Source organism: Siphateles boraxobius, unplaced genomic scaffold (assembly GCF_051911475.1).
Source record: "Siphateles boraxobius isolate OS27281-9 unplaced genomic scaffold, OSU_SipBor_1 16, whole genome shotgun sequence".
NCBI classification, from domain to species: Eukaryota; Metazoa; Chordata; class Actinopteri; order Cypriniformes; family Leuciscidae; genus Siphateles; species Siphateles boraxobius.
Genome location: NW_027508766.1, coordinates 15,869,965 through 15,889,235, shown reverse-complemented (window position 1 = coordinate 15,889,235; position 19,271 = coordinate 15,869,965). Strand labels below are relative to the sequence as shown.

Sequence of the window (19,271 nt, the reverse complement as noted above, 5' to 3'; positions counted from 1 at the left end):
AATGACGCAATTTCACATGCTTCAGTATTTATTTGCATACATTTATTTGTAATATGTGCGTTGTGATTTTGAATGAATCGCACACGTTAATGCGTTGACATTGACAGCCCTAATAAAAACAAAAATGGGACAAAGACCATTAAAACTTCCATCCATCCTACAAACAAAATGTTTGGTGTTTGATAGTAACTCTCATTATCTGCTTAATTCACAGTTACAAGTCTTTCCTACCTAAAGACATGAGGGAGCGAATCCAGGATTACCATTTTGTCACAAGGAAGCGCATCCGCTATCGCTTTCGGAAAGTCGTGCAGCAGCTCAGCCAGTGCCGAGCCTCAGCCCGTGACCTAAAACTCAAATACCTGATCAGCCTGGAGTCCCTGGACTCTGGCTTCTACACCGAACGCTTTCAGGTCAAAGAGCCCTCAGCCGAGCAGGTTACCATCGTCATCTCCGCAGACCGTGGCATCCAGTGGTGCCGAGAACGACACAAAGACACACAGTCTGAGGTAACCAGTTTTAGATGTTGAACCTGTTGTGAACTTTTTCTTCTACAGTATAGGAACTCAGAAGCGAAGACCAGGAGACTCGGTTTTATCTTTAGCCGAATTCTTTGAGAACATGAGCTGTTGGTAGCTGTAGTCTATTTCGTCCAAGTCTGACTAAGGTTCCCTTGCAATTTATATACATTTAGGGGCAGGGCTTAACATTGTGATGAACAAAGCATGTAAATGATGTATACAGGTTTAGGAACCTGCCCTATACTGAGAGTGTTACCAATTCCAATCCAATCAGACTAGAGAACAGGAATGGCAGGACTCTCCAGCTGAGACAAAAGCTCCCAAGAGCCACCAAGAGTTTCAGTAATCTGATTCATTTAACTTACAATAGAGAGAAACAGGAATGGCAGGCTCAATAGAGAGAAACAGGAATGCTAAATTCAATAGAGAGAAACAGGAATGCTAAATTCAATAGAGAGAAACAGGAATGCAGTCTCTCTATCTTAATTTTTCATGTGGTGTTATGTAAAGAAAAATAGGATCAGCAGATCTTAAATATATTCTTAAATTTGTAAAACCTTCAAACCTAAATGTTGTATTTCAAATTCACGAGTACTTCAAAATCACATGTTTACCCCCTGGCCATGCCTATACACAAAGCAAGATTTAAACTTGTGTGATTGGAGTCAGTCTGGTCACAAATATATTTTAGTGATTTGAGTAAATGTTTAAAAGGCTTTAACTTTATGAACTTTTTGTGAAAGGCTGTTTGTTCTAGAACCCACTACCCACCTCAAATGAAACCGATCCGAATTTAGATTATAAGAGGTCTAGTCAAGCCAGTAACTCTATTTAAAAATAGGGTCAGTAAAACACTCCAGTGTTTTCAAGGCAGCACTGATATTCATCAAACATTCTTTAGTTATTCTTCTCTACAATTATTTAAAAAAACATTTAACACACACTACCATTCAAGGCTGCTTTTTATCAAAAATACAGTAAAAATAGCAATATTGTGAAGTATTATTACAATTTAAAATAACTGAGCATGATGAGTGAGTTTCATGACAATGGCAAATCAGCTCTAATGTGGCATTTCATTTGTTGAACCCTTGAAACCTAAACCTACCTGGAACTTTAAAACAATTATTTTTCTGCCTTGAATGCATTGGCATATCCTGAAGGAAATACCAGTCTTGTTTATTAATATTTCTGTACTGATGCCAAAATAAAAAAGAGGGGTTTCTTTTGCTGCTGGTGAGATTTCATAACACTTTTGTACTTTCTCACAAGGACCTGCAGACATATTGTGATTTTGCGGAAGTTGCCGATATCAGTATCAGACAAGCCAGCAAAGAGGGAATCGACATGAACCGCATTGTCTCCATTAATAGACAGGATGGAAAAATTCTAGTAAGTCTGTTGTAACTCTCTGGGATATCCTTTAATTGTTACTCTATTTTAAAGGGTCTCAGAATGCCTTTGAACTACTGGATTTCTTCCTGCTATTATCTCTGAGAATATTTACAGATCATGCACATATATATAACATGTGATGTAACATATAACACTTTTTTTTTTTCATACAGGAGCTGGTGTTTTCCACCTCAATGGAGGCATTGTCATTTGTGTCTCTAATCGATGGTTACTACAGACTGACCACAGATGCCCATCACTACCTCTGCAAGGATGTAGTCCCACCCCATCTGCTGGAGGCCATTGAAAGCTACTGCCATGGGCCGATATCGTAAGCACTATGGGAAATACTTATGAATGACTGGCTATTTATTCACTCTTCATTTTCTGAAAATGACTGACAGATTTCTCTAAAGTATTTATTATAGAGCCCCATTTCTGGCCATGATTTATACTTAGTTTTTTCAGGTTTAGAAGATTTGCATTCTAGCATTATCTGTAAGCGTCATCATTGTTTTTATTGCCTTTGTTGACAGAATGGAGTTTGCAATCAGTAAACTACGCAAGTCAGGGAACCAGAGAGGTCTCTTTGTGCTCCGGTGCAGCCCCAAAGACTTCAACAAATACTTCCTGACTCTTGCAGTCGGGGTACGTTCTTGCAAAGTGCCACTTTAATTACACAAAACATAATATATTATCAATTAGTAGCATTTTGTACTTAAGATCAAATATTCCTGCACTGTAATCCTGACCTTTTATATACTACCAATAAAAAGTTTGGACTTGGTAAGATTTTTTGATGTTTTTGAAACCAAGGCTGCATTTATTTGGTCAAAAATACAGTAAAAAAAAATGTATATTGTGAAATGTTACATTAATTCTTATTTAAAATAACGGTTTATATATTGTAAAATATGTTTGGAATAAGTCTCTTATGCTCAGCAAGGCTGCATTTATTTGAACAAAAAGTAAAAACAGAATTATTGTGAAATATTATTTTATTTAAAATAGCTGTTTTATATATTGCAAAATGTAATTTATTACTGATGGCAAAGCTGAATTTTCAGCATCATTACTCCAGTGTCACATGATCCTTCAGAAATCATTCTAATATGCGGTTTTAATGCTCAATAAATATTTCTTAATATTATCAATGTAGAAGACAGTTCTGCTGCTTAATATTATCGTGGAAAACGTGATTTAATCAGGATTGTTTGATAAATAAAAGTTAAAAAGAACTGCATTTATTTGAAATAGAAATCTTTTGTAACATTTATAAATGTCTTTAGTGTCACTTTTAACCCATATAATGCATCCTTGCCTGAGAAACATGTTAATTTCTTTCTCAAAAATATCTTACTGACCCCAAAACCTTTGAACGGTGGTGTACATCAGCTGTGTCCTAAATATCCTGACAGTCTCTTGACATAATGATTTCTTTCACTCAGGCGTATGAGGACGTAGAGTACAAGCACTGCCTGATCACCAGGTCCGAGAATGGCGACTACAATCTTAGTGGAACCAAAAGGAGTTTTAGAAGCTTACAGGAGCTGATCAAGTGCTACCAGAAGGAAACAGTAAAATCTGATGGTGTCATCTTTCAATTTAGCAGGTGCTGTTCACCAAAGGCCAAAGGTCAGTACTGCATCTGATATTCTCACTATGGTTATATGCAGGGCTTGACATTAACACCTGCCAACCCGCCAAATGCGGGTCGATTTCAGCGGTGATGTGTAACGCAGTAACACCCATTAGCCACTTTGGTTGGTTGAATTTTATATAATATAAATTTTTCTATTGTAGTCTTTTAAAAATGCATCTGAAATAATAAACTAAGTGCAATCTAGTGTTGTCAAAGATATCGATACGGAAATAACTGAAACTCTTCTGCAGAATAGATGCACAAGATTCGATCTGCTCGTTCTCGCTCTATAATTCTCCGACAGTGAGTTGACACACAAACCCTTGACTCACTCGTTTCACTTGCTCCGAATGAATATTGTTTGTAGTACAGGGCTTGGATTTCGGCAAGAGATTGCACGTATTTTGCATTATTTTACTCATTCCCGCAGATTTTGTGCTTACACCCAAAGTGCATGCACATAAAGACAAGTGCAGTACATTGGCTATATAGAACAGTATAATGGATCTGTGTGTCAGGTCGTAAAGCGACAGCAGCCTAAAATACCGACTGCCAAATTATGAGGTTATATTAAAAATATCTATATGCTAGTTTTCTCCCTATGATATCGATGTCAAAATTGTGGCCAGTGAAAATGCTGAGTGGCTAGTAAATTTGGAAAACCACTAGCCACAGTGGATGATGAGGGTAAAAAAGTTAATGTCAAGCTCTGGTTAAATAACATACGAATACCAGAAATGTACAACTCTACAATATCACCTGGAAAACAAACCTTTTAGATTTTGCAAATGTATTGTTGATCCTTTTTAAATGGGTTGATGGTTTACTTTTTTTGCTTCATGTTTTTGATGTAAATAGAGAAGTCGAGTTTGTTGGTGTGCCGGAGTCATCGGGGTTTGGAGGTTCCCCTGTCCCCATCACTGCAGAGACACAACATCAGTCAGATGGTATTCCACAAAATCAGGAAAGAAGACCTTGATCTTGTAAGCATCCTGTTTATCTTATACATGTGATACGATTTTTTTGTAAAGGAATTAATACTTTTGGATGCAGTAAATTGATCAAATGTGACTGTAAAGACATTTATAATGTTACAAAAGACTCTATTTTAAATAAATGCTCTTCTTTTGAACTTTCTATTCATCAAAGTATCCTGAACAGCAGATCAGCATATTAGAATGATTTCTGAAGGATCATGTGACTGAAGTAATGATGCTGAAAATTCAGCTTTGACTTCACATGAATAAATTACATTTTAAAATATAATGTCTAAAATGGTTATTTTATATTGTTTAAAATATTTTGTTTAAATAAATGCAGCCTTGCTGAGCATAAGAGACTTCTTTCAGAAACATTAAAAACCTTACCGACCCCAAACTTTTGAATGGTAGTGTAAATGTAAAGTTTCATGTGATTATGAACCATTGTTTCCAGGGTGATAGTCAAGGTCAGGGGACATTCACCAAGATCTTCAAAGGGATTCGGAAAGAGCAGGGAGACTATGGAGAAACCCATAAGACTGAAGTTATTGTCAAAGTTTTGGACAAAGCACACAGAAATTACTCTGAGGTAAGATATAGATAAAATGTACCGTTTTAAGAGAGAGTTTCGTCAAAGTGGACCACATAAATGTAGGGGGAAGTGTGCAACTGATTCTGGAGTCATTTTGGAATTGAATTGTGAATCCCTGAATCGAAAAGAATCCTGGCGATCGCTCAAATAAACCTGAACCAGCTATTCAAGCTTTTCAGGATCACTTGAAAATCACAGGTGTGCTGAAGCAGGTTGTATATAAACTTTGCAGGGCAGTTGGTTTCCAGGAGCAGGGTTGAAGACCTCTGCTTTAATATAAAATTGTATATTAGGGATGGCCCGATACCATTTTTTTTCAAACCGATACGAGTACGAGTATTTACATTTGTGTACTTGCCGATATCGAGTACCGATACCGATATTTCTACCGCAAAAGTAACTATAGGCTCCCAGAAAAGAAGACAGAAGACTATTTTAGAACACAGGTTAGAAGACTGTTTTTATTTTCTTCTCTGCTTGTTTTAACAAGTCTAAAAATAAATAATAATGAGTAAAATAATAAATGTATTAACACACAAACCACTGTTAATTTAACATAAAACCAAGCAGTTACTGCGTGCATGGTCTGACATGACTGAATGCGCCCAAAGTGCGCTCCCTTAATAGTCTAATTCCTAAAAAGCTGACAGTTCATCGCGATCTCACACATCTGTTATTATCAATGAAGCTGACTGCACAATGAATCTTTCATAATATCCACACTTTGTTTGTTATAATTAGAGGATTTGCCAGCATACAGAATTCAGCACTGAACAAAAAAGTTTTGAGCAGTGAGGGGAGTCTATCTTAAACGCTTCTGATTAGCCATTGCGTTCAAGAAATCAACACACATGTCTGTGATTGGCTACATCGCTCAACGCTGCAAACATGTTATGAATAGAAACTCTGGCCTGTAAATCGTTTCTATTTTGTTTTAGTTGTTCTTCTTGCTTTTCTGCAACAGATGAATGAAAATCTATTAGTTTTAATATGTTGTATTCATAGATATGTCTAGTTTGCGGGAGTCCCGCGAATCGTTTTATTCTCCCGGAACCCGCACACACAGAGTGAGTGCATTACCGCCCGCGCCCGCGCTCGCGCTCGGCCATCAGATCTAGTGCCGCGCCGCACTCTTTTGCGTTGGGAGTGCACGTCCCTATGCCTCAGTTCACCTCGACAAAGCACTCGCGGCGGCCAGTTTCGTTTCGCAAAATGTACGTGGTATCGGCGAATTTTTATGAGTACGAGTATATGAGGACAGTATCGACCCGATCCCCGATGCCAGTATCGGTATCGGGCCATCCCTATTGTATATCAGGGCTCACTAAAGGAAGTATGGTTGTTTGTGCTTGATTAACTGATGTAGTGGTTTCTTCAGTCTCTAATTTTTTTTTCCCCCCCTCTGTAAGTCTTTCTTTGAGGCAGCCAGCATGATGAGCCAGCTCACCCACAAGCACCTGGTGTTGACTTACGGTATCTGTGTGTGCGGAGACGAGAGTAAGTGTTCACACTGTTCACATGTGACCAAAATGATTTACCGCCACATATTTGAGCTTGTGGGATTTTTTTGTCTTAGACATCATGGTGCAGGAATATGTGAAGTTTGGGTCATTGGACACATACCTGAAGAAAAACAAGAACTCAATATCAGTTAATATCCTGTGGAAGTTGGAAGTGGCCAAGCAGCTTACCTGGGCTATGCTTTTTTTGGTAAGAAATTGCAACAATTCAGGAATAGCCCGTGTGGATTGTGAGCCAAGTAGACTAATGCTTTTGTTCTTTCACACTCAGGAGGAAAAGAATCTGGCTCATGGGAATGTGTGTGCAAAAAACATCCTTTTGATCAGGGAGGAGGATAGGACGTTGGGAAACCTTCCTTTCATCAAACTAAGTGACCCTGGCATCGGCATCACAGTGCTGCCCAGAGAGAGTGAGTGAACAGCATGAAGGCTTTTTGGAGAACTTGTGTGAATCTGTAGTCGCTTTTTCTTTATATCCGATATTCGGCCTCTATATATTTGGCCTCCTAGTGGCAGTGACACAGAACTTTCATGAACTGGTCATGAAGCAGCCGCTACCCTCCGCTTATTCTCTATGGTAAAGTGAATGAATAATGACTATGAATATTTCCACACAAAACAAATAACTGCCAATAGGTCTGAAATTAAAACGGTAGGTTTTTTTAGGGCCAATCAACGTAAATAATTATTTAACAATAACTGTTCTTACCCACCAATTTTACAGAAAAGGGCTTTTCACACTTGAAATGTTTAACCCTGGGTCAATGAAATCCTGGGTTATCTTACTTTACATATCATACTGCTCATGATTTACATGTTTAGCAATTAATCATGGGTATTCATAAGATGACGTTTCACACTGTACATTCTTAAACCCTAGTAGTTTTTGTCCTTATTTGCACATTTGTGGCGTCAGTGTCACTGATTGGACGAACGAAGCACGTGACCTGTTTATTTAAAAGCTCTAGCATTGCACTTACTCATATTATACATTGCCGAATATACTATCGAGTTTTTTTTCTTTCTGACTTTTTGGTCTATAAAGGTTAGAATGAAATTGTCTCTTTTTCACTCCAGTTGATGCATTTTCGTTGCCATTTGACATTTTTCTCATCAAAATGCAGAGTTGGCTGTTTAAACAACACATTTCGGTGACAAGATATGATGAAGTAGAATGTCATTGCTAGAACTACTGTATTTTAGCAGAAACATATTTTACTTGTCATCCACACTGACCAGTAGAGGGCAGACATCATCTTATTAATGAGATGGTTCACCCAAAAATGAAAATGAAAATTCTTTTATCATTTACTAACCGTCATATTGTTCAAAATCTGTAAGACTTTCTTCTGTGGAACACAAAAGAAGATATTTTCAAGAATGTTTTAACTGTTTTTGTACACACAATGACAGTCAATGGGGCCCAAAACAACAAAAAACACAGACATTATTCCACAGAGGAAAGAAAGTCATACAAGTTTGAAATGATATGAGGGTGATTAAATGATGACAGAATTTTAATTTTGGGGTGAACTATCCCTTTTAAGATTTGTTTAAGGGCGATTTCAAACGACGTTTTTGAGACTGTCTTTGGTTCACTGCAGTTTTCAGGAGAAAATACTCTGCAATGGTGTTGACTGATGAATGTGCACATGAAAGTATATTTTCATTTATATTTACACAGACGTATAAACAACATTAAAAACTTTATTTTCACCACAGAGGGTCTTTAATATGTAGATAATGGGTTGTCACATTTTATTTAAATAGTTCTCGTGGAGCGAATCCCCTGGGTGTCCCCTGAATGCATCTTAGATCCGAAAAACCTGAGTCTTGCCTCAGACAAATGGAGCTTTGGGACAACTTTATGGGAGATTTGCAGCGGAGGAGAAAAGCCACTTGCCAACATGGACAGTTCCAAGGTAAAGCAATACTCGTGTCCACAGTATACTAGCTAATACAGTAAATATTTATACGAAAAGCCTGTTTTAGTACAAAGTGCTGTTAAAGAAATAATCCGTACCTCTTGACAAACATTTCTTGTAATCCTCCATTCAGAAACACTTGTTCTATGAAAATCATCACCAACTACCTGCTCCCAAGTGGACAGAGCTTGCTAACCTGATCAACAGCTGCATGGACTACGAGCCAACATTCAGACCTTCATTCAGAGCCATCATACGAGACCTCAATAGTCTCTTCTGCCCAGGTCAGGACAGTCACACTGTTACACACCCAGTCCCACTGGCATTTTGATGTGTCACAATTTATGTGTTTTTGCTCTTTCTTGCACTTGCTGTGTAATGTTGAGTGATGAAATGTGTCCTCAGATTATGAGATCGTGAAGGAGAGTGACATTTTACCCAGCAGAGTAGGAGCATCTGGATTCAGTACTGGAGCGTTTGAGAATGAGGAGCCAGTGCAGTTTGAGGAGAGACATCTCATTTTCCTGCAGCAGCTTGGCAAGGTAGATCACTTTATTTTATATATACACTACTATTCAAATGTTTGGGGGCAGTATGATTTTTATGCTTTTCTTTAAAGAAATGTATAATTTTATTCAGCAAGGATGCAATAAATCGATCAAAAGTGACAACAAAGACATTTATATTGTTGAAAACGATTTCTATTTCAAATAAATGCTAACATTCTTTTCATCAGAGTCCTGAAAAAATGTATTGTGGTTTCAACAAAAATATTAAGCAGCACAACTTTTTTCAACATCAATAATAATAAGAAATCAGCATATTAGACTCATTTCTGATGGATCATGTGCATCATAATAGTTGACTAATCGTTAGTCGACCAGAAGAGGCTTCGTCAACCAAGATTTTATTAGTCTGTTAGTCGCAGAAAAAAAAAGTGTCGGAAGTCTGTGAGGGACAGATCGTTAATGGCGGGTCCTTGTGGTAGTTACAGTATGTCTGGAAGGAAATCTAAACATTCATCTATTATCCATCGACCTCAAATATGGCTGCACCGGGATATTCCTGACGCTGCTTTGGACCTGGAAGGATTCTCGCTTGTGCGGGCAGATAGAGGTGTGCAATCGGGGAAAATCAGAGGCGGCGGCTTGGCTGTGTATGCGATTAATGACTGGTGTAAACAGTACACAATCAAAGACACAATCTGCTGCCCCGATTTTGAAGTTTTATGTCTGAAAATGAGACCATTGTATCTACAGAGGGAGTTTGGTAGCGTCGTTGTTTGTGCAGCCTATGTCCCTCCAAGTGGAAATGCAGCGAGAGCAGCAGAGTGTATCGCAGACTGTGTTCATCAACAATTACAGTGCTCACCAGATGCTTCTGTATTTATTTTAGGCGATTTTTAACCACTGCAAGCTTGAACTGTTACCTTTCCTTCTTATACCCTGAGCAAAGCATTTTTAAACATGAGTGGAATACCAACACCGAAACTGAGCGCCAGGAAACCAAAAGATGAGGCAAATGGGTAGTTATCAAGGGGGGAGAAGAACATTAACATATTCTCCTCAATGCATGTTTAAGCAATAGTACCTAGATTGTACATTAGGATACTTAAATATCTCTATTAAGTTCACCACCATTCATTTCAGTTTATAAGCTGTCAGATGAGACCAAACATTGCATAGTTACATATTAGAACACACTAGTAAATAAACAGTATGTAGTTGAAAGCATATGTCCTATGAAGCAAATGTTACAGACGTGTCATTGAGGTGCAAATGACTCTGTCTCTCCTGACAGAACCGTCCTGTGCCTGGAGTGTCGCAACAGTCCTCAATCAGCATATTGATGAAAAACCTTGCAATAGATAGGCATTACCATACTGTGATGATTAAGGCCATTGTGCCACATTTAATTCACATGTATAGCTTTTAAAAGGCTTTTCGAAGTACTAAGGCAGTAAAGAGTTCTGCCCATATTTGCTCAGCCCTACACCACCACTGGCCATCTCCGACCACAACACCATCCATCTAATTCCTACATATAGGACTATGCTAAAACGTAGTAAACCATATGTGAAGGAAGTAATTGTATGGTTGGACGACGTTGTAGAAGAACTTAAAGGATGTTTCCTTTGCACAGACTGGGATGTCTTTAATGATATGGATATTGATACGACCACAGAGACAATAACGGACCTTATCAATTTTTGTGTGGACAATGTAGTCACTAAAAAGAATGTTATCATATATCCAAATAACAAATCGTATATAACTTAAGAACTGTATTAACAGGAAAAGGGTTGCGTTTATAAACAAAGATTATGCTGGGCTGACAATTATACAAAAAGAGCTTAATCTTCAGCTAAAGGAAGCAAGGGGATGTCCATCAGTTCTCCACTTCAAATTCTAAACAATTATAGAACACAATGAAGGCTGTTACGAATATAAAAACTGAGTATACCACATATACGTACAATTGATGATTTACAGAAGGCTAATGAACTGAATGACTTTTATCTTTGGTTCCTAACTTATGATTTCTCTGATAAATGTAAATGTGTTATAGGCTCTCTGACAGATGATATGGCCTCTAGATTAGAGGTAGACCGTTCCAAGGTGCAATTACTGTTTCATTAGTTATGCACAAAGAAATCGAAAGGACCTGATGGGATTTCTGCACGCCTTTTGAAAGCTGTAGCTGTAGAACTTTCTCCAGTGTGGTGTACACTCTTTCAGCATTCATTAAATTCGCATAGAGTCCCTGCACTCTGGAAAAGATCCGTGATCACTCCAATATCAAAAAAGGCCCATCCGTCTGAGAATTATTATAGACCTGTAGCACTAACATCAATTGTTATGAAATGTTTTGAGAAATACATGGTCTTTTTGGAAAAGTGAAGTAACCTCAAAATTAGATCCATGGCAGTTTGCTTAGAGAGAGGGCAGGAGTACGAATGATTCAGTAGGATGTATTACCCATTTAGTCTCTAAACATACGGAGGACTCAAAGGCATATGCACGTCGTCTTTTTATTGATTTTAGTTCAGCTTTTAACACTCTGCAACCATATTTATTACTGGAGAAATTGAAACAGATGGATGTAAATCCTATTATTTAAAAATGGTACTTTTCTTTTTTTTAACAGACAGAACTCAACAGGTTAAGGTCAATAAGATGATCTCTGACTCCCAATCTATCAGTACAGTCCCGTAAGGGTGTGTGAGCTCCCCAGTTCTCTTCACACTGTATGCAAATGGATGTGTGAGCAAAACCAATTACAACTACATTGTAAAATTTGGTGATGATTTTGCTATTCTTAGCTAATTATATAAAGATAAAGACATCTCATCTTACCACTCTGAAATGTACCAGTTTACGGAGTGGTGTGATGCCCACCACCTAATTGTGAATGTAAAAAAAACTGTGGAGATGATATTCGATCCAAAGTTAATTGGAGACCATAGCCCTGTACAGATTCACAACGTTCCAATATCACAAGTGTGCTCATATAAATATCTGGGTGTTCATATTGACTGTTCTCTTACATGGCATGTCCATGTTGACAATTTGTGACTCGGTTACAACAGAGATTGTATTTTCTGAGAAGGCTCTGACTTTATGGGATCAGTAGTAAAATTATGATGTTGTTTTATCAAGCTGTATTAGAGAATGTGATTGTACACGGAACGCACCTTTGGTACGGTCATTTGACTGTACAGTTGAAATCCAGGCTTGGACGTCTCATTCAAACTGCAATGAAGATCATGGGCAGAATAGGTCCTTTTTATCTCCAGACCTTGTATGAAAAATCTTTGCTGAGAGAGGCATATAATAATAAAATCTACATTATACAACACACATCCTGAAATGTGAGTTTGAAATTTTGCCATTGGGAAGGAGATTAGGAATGCCAAGGTGCTGATTTAACCGGTTTAAAAATACGTGATTAAGCAATTAAGTTATTAAATATCACTAAGTAGGTTTTTTTGGGGGGTTCTCTTTCTAATGTTTTTTGTTGTGTTATTTTCTATTATATCTATACGTTTTTTGTGATGCAATGGCTGTACTTTTGAACCCAAGACAAATTTCCCTCTGGGACAATAAAGTATCTTACCCTTACCCTACCATTACTCCTAGTCAAGGGCAGCTGCTGAAGACTGAAGTAATAGCTGCTGAAAATGTTGTTTTGCCATCACAGGAATAAATTACTTTTTAAAATATATTAAAATAAAGTTATTTTAAATTATAATATTATTTAACAACATCACTGTCACATGTGTTATCAAATATGTGCAGCATTATTTAAAAAACATAAAACGCATCTTACCAACCCCATTCGTTTGAATTGTTGTTTATGTTTTGTCGATTTTTGCTTCATATTTCTTTAATGCTTAAAGGGGAGCATCAAGTGTAGCTCTACAATTTTTTTTATGACCGTTTCAATTGCCACAGTATTTGGAAAATAGTACATTTACATTTTACATTTATTCATTTAGCTGACGCTTTTATCCAAAGCGACTTACAATTGTTATATGTCAGAGGTCGCACGCCTCTGGAGTAACTAGGGGTTAAGTGTCTTGCTCAGGGACACATTGTTGTCTCACAGTGGATTCGAACCCGGGTCTCTCACACCAAAGGCATGTGTCTTATCCACTGCGCCAGTATTATTTATATAAAAAAAAAAAATATATAGCTGCAACCAGCAATGATGGGCCCTGGCCGGTGGCAACACTCGCCTGTAGGTTAACTGTGCACGACTTGCAATATGAAGTTTAAACCCGGTAAATGTAAAAGAACCATATCAAAGTCGCCTGAATATGCCACATTTACTGCAGAAGCTGGTGCCACTTTGACCGTGAACCACAACAGACACATCCATATGATCATTTAAATTTAGATGAATTTCATGTCATAAGATGTCATAGGTCACTTTGAAATTAGTGCAAAGTTATCTTTTGCAGCTCAAAATGTTGTAAGTCCAACATTCATCTTAAGGTCTTTTTATATTTATAAAACTAATTATATAAAACTATATTGTAGGTTCCCTTACAAAGTAACTGTTTACATTTAACACAGATCAAAATTTGTTGCACACGTGTAAACACAGAAATCCGCACAAGATCGGATTTCTTCGCATCTGATCTGAGCCACTTCCAAATGTGGATTTAAATCAGATACATATCCGATATCTGGTCATCCGACCTGCGTCTAAACATGCATATGCAATTCCCCTTTGAATTCCAAGCCACTACAAGGTGAGGACGACACGTTTATTCACAAAGATAGCTTTTTAATGTTGTATTATGAGGCAGGCGTGCCTGTATGCGCTTGCTCACAGCTTTTTATTGAGGTGGAATCTTTATATTTATCTTTGAAAAGAAAATAAATTGCATGAACACACAAACATTCAGGAGCTGGTTTTCAACCTCTGCCCGTGACTTTTGTAATACAGCTTTATTACTGAAACCAACATATTCTATATATATATATTTCTCAGCAATGAGATGATAACTTTGCTGCAATTAATTAAATCCAACAAGCTTCACTATTAGGTTACTCAGTCGCTCTCTCTCAGAAGATTTAACAACATATTAAACTTAAAAATAATATCTAAACTGTGACAAAGTAGTAGGTGATCATATTTAAATATGCATGCAAATGCAGTGTTGAATAAAATGAAATAAGTGCACTTTAAAACATTGTTTAAAAGCAAAACATAATTATCCAACCCCATTTAAAAACAGTCTGTGGGTGCCATCTTTTGGACATTCGTCATTGCATTGGTTTCATTTCTTGTCCTCAAACAGAGCACTAATCTGCTTATTTTAAAGTTACACATACTACATTGATTGAAAAAGAAACTCAAATGTGTTTTTTAATGGTAGTATTATTTTATACAGAAATAAATGATTTATAATTAAGATGAGGATTAAGTTAGTGTTAATTAAATTTTTTTAAAGAAAACAAATATATTGATATGAAATATAGCACATTAATTTTAAATTCATTCAGGTTCAATTACCAAACATACAATCTTAATTTAAAGCAAAAAAATGAATTTATAATACACAAGACACTTCCGGTTTACCTTTTTTTTCCTTATTTTAAAACTGGCATAAAAAGTAAGAGTACGAAAGTTTTCGGAGCCTGTTCAAGGGGGCGCCATCGAGCCCCGCTACCACGCCCGGGTACCAGCTTCAGCCCAGCCCTGATGGCCGCGGGTTCTGACCTGTGTGCAAAGTTGCAAGAGTTTTCGAGCACGCTAAGGGCCCCAAAAGTGTCCGAAAGTTTGAAAAGCATTTTTTTATAATAATCCTTAGCAAAACAATCACCCTTTCAGGGCTTGGGTCCTAATAATGTGTGCTAACCACAGTAATTATCTCCTGTTTGCAGGGAAATTTTGGCAGTGTGGAAATGTGCCGGTATGATCCCCTGCAGGACAACACCGGTGAGGTGGTGGCAGTGAAAAAATTGCAACACAGCACCACTGAACACATCCGTGACTTTGAGCGGGAAATCGAGATCCTCAAATCCCTCCAGCATGAGAACATTGTGAAATATAAAGGCGTGTGCTACGGTGCAGGTATGTGACGAAAGTAGTGTTGTGAAACCTCTTGTTCCTTTAGATGCATCATCTTTGGACACAAACATTTGCTAAGAATTTGAGTGACTGCCAATGTTTTCCACACCCTCACGTGTTGATTTTGAGTCTTTTCAGTAAAATCAGATTTTGTTGCGATTGGCTATATTGATATTGCTTGATAATTCTGAATAAGAGTGTAGTGCTGTCAGATGCATTGGCATGTGCTGTTACACTTGGTTCAACTACTTGGTCTGAATCAAAGTTTGACTCCAGAAAAGCAATAAATAGAAATTAAACAAGTGGTATTTAGGCCATTTACCACCAGAGATCACCAATGAATCAGAAAATTCAAAATTCTGTTCATTTTTTCAGCATTGAAGTTGGCATTTCTTTGAGTGCCAGTAACTGAGCATTATAAGCCATATTTTGATTCATATTAATATAACTCTAATTAAGATAAAATTAAGATGTCATGAGTCCATCAGTCTCTTGACTGACCAGCATAATAATAGCATTAATAAAGGATCAGAGTCTAATTACAAGTGTTCCCATGAAAAATTTAAAAAAAATTAATGCATGTTGAAATTCGCCCCATCAATTTTTTTAATGCATGTTATTAATTTTATTTTTCAACTATTTATCCTTGTATATGCTTTATTTTTAAACCTTGCCCTTTTTTTGATCAAAATATCTTCTGGTGAAATTACTTCTTCCACAAGCTTGCATTTAGATCTGCCTCCATCCGATCAACAATGTATCTCTCATGTAGTTTTCATTTATGCTTTCGTTTAGTTGCAAATTGAATAACTAAACTTGTTTTGTAATTTGATATTAAAACTACTTGCATTTGTCTAGGAGTGCTTGAATCATCTTGGTCAGACTGATTAGATGATAATGCTTAAAACATTTGGTATGTTGCATTATCCTGCATTGTGGATTAATGTTTTACTTCCATAAAAACTCTAAACCCAGCTCTTGTCTCAAAAGAGATTCGAATCTAAACCAGAGGAGAACCCCCAAACAAGTGCATCATTTTTAAAAGAGTGCATCTAATTGTTGAGCGCTCTCCATTGTTTCTTGGCTGATTTTTACCATATTGAAGAACTGAGCTTCTGTCTTAATGGCAGCTTATTGCAAACTCTATCGTAATGTCTTGTTCTCTCAGGAAGGAGAAACCTTCGACTGATTATGGAGTACCTGCCTTACGGAAGTCTACGAGACTATCTCAACAAGAACAGAGACAGGATTGACCACAAGAAACTTGTGCATTATGCTTCTCAAATATGCAAGGTAATAAAAACCTTTCTTCTTGTACCAGTGGTTCTCAACCAGGCGGCCTCAAGATGAAAACAGGATTTGAAATGAGAAAACAAGCTTTAGAATAAGATAAAACAATTCATTTATAATTATTTTTCTTTGAAGAACCCAGGAAAACCCATATACGAAAAAGTGAATTTATAGACCTGGTAATGTCATGTAAATTAAAATCTTAAGATTGCATATGCATTTTTATAGTGAATATACACTTTTGTAGTTTCGCCAAGCTCTAAAACAGGGATTTTAGTCCAACTCTGTCCTTCCAAATCCACTTTCCTGCAGAGTTTAGCTCCAAACCTGATTAAAAATAGAAATTGAGAAGTGCCATAAACTGAATCATACCTGTTGCTTCAATTGTCTGTGACTTCTCTTATAAAACAGCATTTTTTTCCATGTATTTTTAAAATGTATCTTAGTTAGACAAGTTGCTTTCAAACCATAGGCAAAAGTTCCTTATGTTAGTGTTCTTTAGCCTGTTGGTTTTTGTTCATGGTTTTCAGCTACAATAAAATGTTTTGCAATAAGACTCAAAATAAATGTGAATATCTAAGGTGTTTTTTGTTTTGTTTTTCGGAATCGAAATTAGGAATTAATAATCGGAATTGGAATCGTTAAAATTCAAACGATACCCAACCCTAGTCTTGTAGTAATATTATCAAGCGTCTCTACTAAATTTGTTCTGTAAGCCACCTCTCTTTCTCTTCATTTCAAACAAAAAGTCTCTTCACTTTTCCCCCTGTTTTACATTATCTTATTCCACAACAATTTTGAATCTCCTGAAATTCACGTCGGCTATGTCTCTACAGGGAATGGAATACCTTGCGACAAAGCGGTACATTCACAGAGACCTGGCCACACGAAACATCCTAGTGGAGAGTGAGTTCAGGGTGAAGATTGGTGACTTTGGCTTGACCAAGGTTTTACCTCAGGACAAAGAGTACTACAAGGTTAAAGAACCTGGAGAGAGTCCGATATTCTGGTATGTATGTTTTTCATTCAAACCCGTTTGACTTTCATGTTTCGTTGGAACACAAAAGATGATCAGCAGTAAGATTAGTCTAAGTCAGTCATAGAGGTTTAGAACAACATGTTTAAAAAAAATATGTGCTTGTTGTGATAGGTATGCGCCCGAGTCTCTTACTGAGAGTAAGTTCTCAGTAGCGTCCGACATCTGGAGTTTTGGAGTGGTTCTGTATGAACTCTTCACATACAGCGACAAGCTCTGTAGCCCACCTACAGTAAGTATCACAGCTGTTCTTTGCCATTTCTTGTTTTGTTTTCTGGACATGCCACATTCACAATAAGGGCAACATTTAACAGTTGCTTCTTTTGAATTGCTTTGGTTATGTAAATCACACAGGACATGTCCAAAGAACCTGTCAACGACAGCGCATAGAATAATTGGTTAATTAAGAAGCTCTGTTTTGTTGTGTTCAGGTTTTCCTGAGTATGATGGGAGGTGACAAGCAGGGACAAACAATAGTCTATCATCTCATTGAACTCTTGAAAAGAGGAAACCGTTTACCCCAACCTATGGGCTGTCCCTCAGAGGTACCAGATCACATTCAACAAAATGTCAACTATTACATTTGTTTTAAATTTTAAATATTAAAAACTGTGGAAACACGTCATTTCAGTCTGTGAAAAGTTTTATTATAATGATTTCTGAAGGATCATGTGACACTGAAAACTGGAGGAATGATGCTGAAAATTCAGCTTTGACCACAGGAATAAATTACATTTTACAATATATTACAATAGAACAGTCATTTAAATTGTAATAATATTTCACAATATTACGGTTTTATTGTTGTTGTTTTTTGATCAAATAAATGCAGCCTTGCTGAGCATAAGAGACTTATTTTCTCTCTTTTAAAAAAATCTCACTGACCCCAAGCTTTTAAATTGTAGTGTATAATTGTGTAAATGATAAATAATTCGGGTCAAAAACAGGTCTTTGTATATCAGCTCTTGTTAAACACTGACTTTTTGAATTCTTTTAGATGTGCGAGATCATGCAGGAATGCTGGGACAACGATCTCAGTCTTCGGCCAACCTTCAAGGAGCTCGCTCTACGTGTAGACCTGATCCGGGACGGTAGCGATTCAGACCGATATACCCAAGTGCCTGAGTTTTAAGAGAGAAGCTTCACTCGCTCACCGCTGCCACCCAGATATCCAGCTTTGAGTCTGTCCTCTGGCCCTGTCCGCTGTCTTAAAATCCCTCTTTGTGCCATTACGGCAGATCTGACCCCAGGACATGATCACCTCATCTTCTGTCTGAACAATTAACGTCATTTATATCAAGAATGGGTTTCTCTTTTGCTAGCAAGTGCTGGCATGCGCGCCTCTATCAGCGATGGTATAAATGAATGAATCGTTTTATTAAGAAATGCAAGAGCTGGCATTTTTTACATCCATGTGTTTGTATGTACATATATAAAGATGATTTTATAATTTTATAAAAATGAAATGAATTGTTTGGAAGCAGTAAATTAAGATTTAAAAAAATATATAATTGTTTATTGGTTGTTTGTTGTAATGCAGGTGGTGTCTGATTGAAAAGATATAAAAGATCTTGCTATTGTAAGTCTTTGTTTTTCTTTGACAAAAAAATGCTAATGTGTTTCAGCCATTGCCACAGCCCAAAATAGCAGTTAATGAGCCATTTCCCAGTCGTATTAACCTCTTTGTAAAGCAATGGTAATGTGGAGTATGCGCTAACATATTGCTCTTCAGCACCACAGTCAGTCAAACTGCTATTCGCAATTATTCAAGCTTTTCTAGGGATAGAC

The 19,271-nt window shown here is 37.1% G+C and overlaps 1 protein-coding gene across 5 annotated transcripts in view; it reads left to right on the top strand.

Moving 5' to 3' along the window:
- jak2b (Janus kinase 2b) overlaps window positions 1–19,066 on the top strand; it is a 42,368-nt gene extending 23,302 nt beyond the window's left edge. For all 5 annotated transcript variants that reach the window (XM_077231760.1, XM_077231761.1, XM_077231762.1 and 2 more), the window contains 19 exons: window positions 215–509; window positions 1,794–1,913; window positions 2,090–2,247; window positions 2,453–2,564; window positions 3,365–3,551; window positions 4,417–4,541; window positions 4,993–5,127; window positions 6,540–6,627; window positions 6,707–6,840; window positions 6,922–7,060; window positions 8,421–8,572; window positions 8,709–8,859; window positions 8,981–9,117; window positions 14,971–15,160; window positions 16,326–16,450; window positions 17,284–17,456; window positions 17,598–17,715; window positions 17,915–18,028; window positions 18,481–19,066. In XM_077231760.1, the coding sequence (XP_077087875.1) occupies window positions 215–509; window positions 1,794–1,913; window positions 2,090–2,247; window positions 2,453–2,564; window positions 3,365–3,551; window positions 4,417–4,541; window positions 4,993–5,127; window positions 6,540–6,627; window positions 6,707–6,840; window positions 6,922–7,060; window positions 8,421–8,572; window positions 8,709–8,859; window positions 8,981–9,117; window positions 14,971–15,160; window positions 16,326–16,450; window positions 17,284–17,456; window positions 17,598–17,715; window positions 17,915–18,028; window positions 18,481–18,615 (2,788 nt within the window). In that variant the 3' untranslated portion in view covers window positions 18,616–19,066. The remainder of the gene's footprint in view (window positions 1–214; window positions 510–1,793; window positions 1,914–2,089; window positions 2,248–2,452; window positions 2,565–3,364; window positions 3,552–4,416; window positions 4,542–4,992; window positions 5,128–6,539; window positions 6,628–6,706; window positions 6,841–6,921; window positions 7,061–8,420; window positions 8,573–8,708; window positions 8,860–8,980; window positions 9,118–14,970; window positions 15,161–16,325; window positions 16,451–17,283; window positions 17,457–17,597; window positions 17,716–17,914; window positions 18,029–18,480) is intronic.
- The last annotated feature ends 205 nt before the right edge of the window (window positions 19,067–19,271 follow it).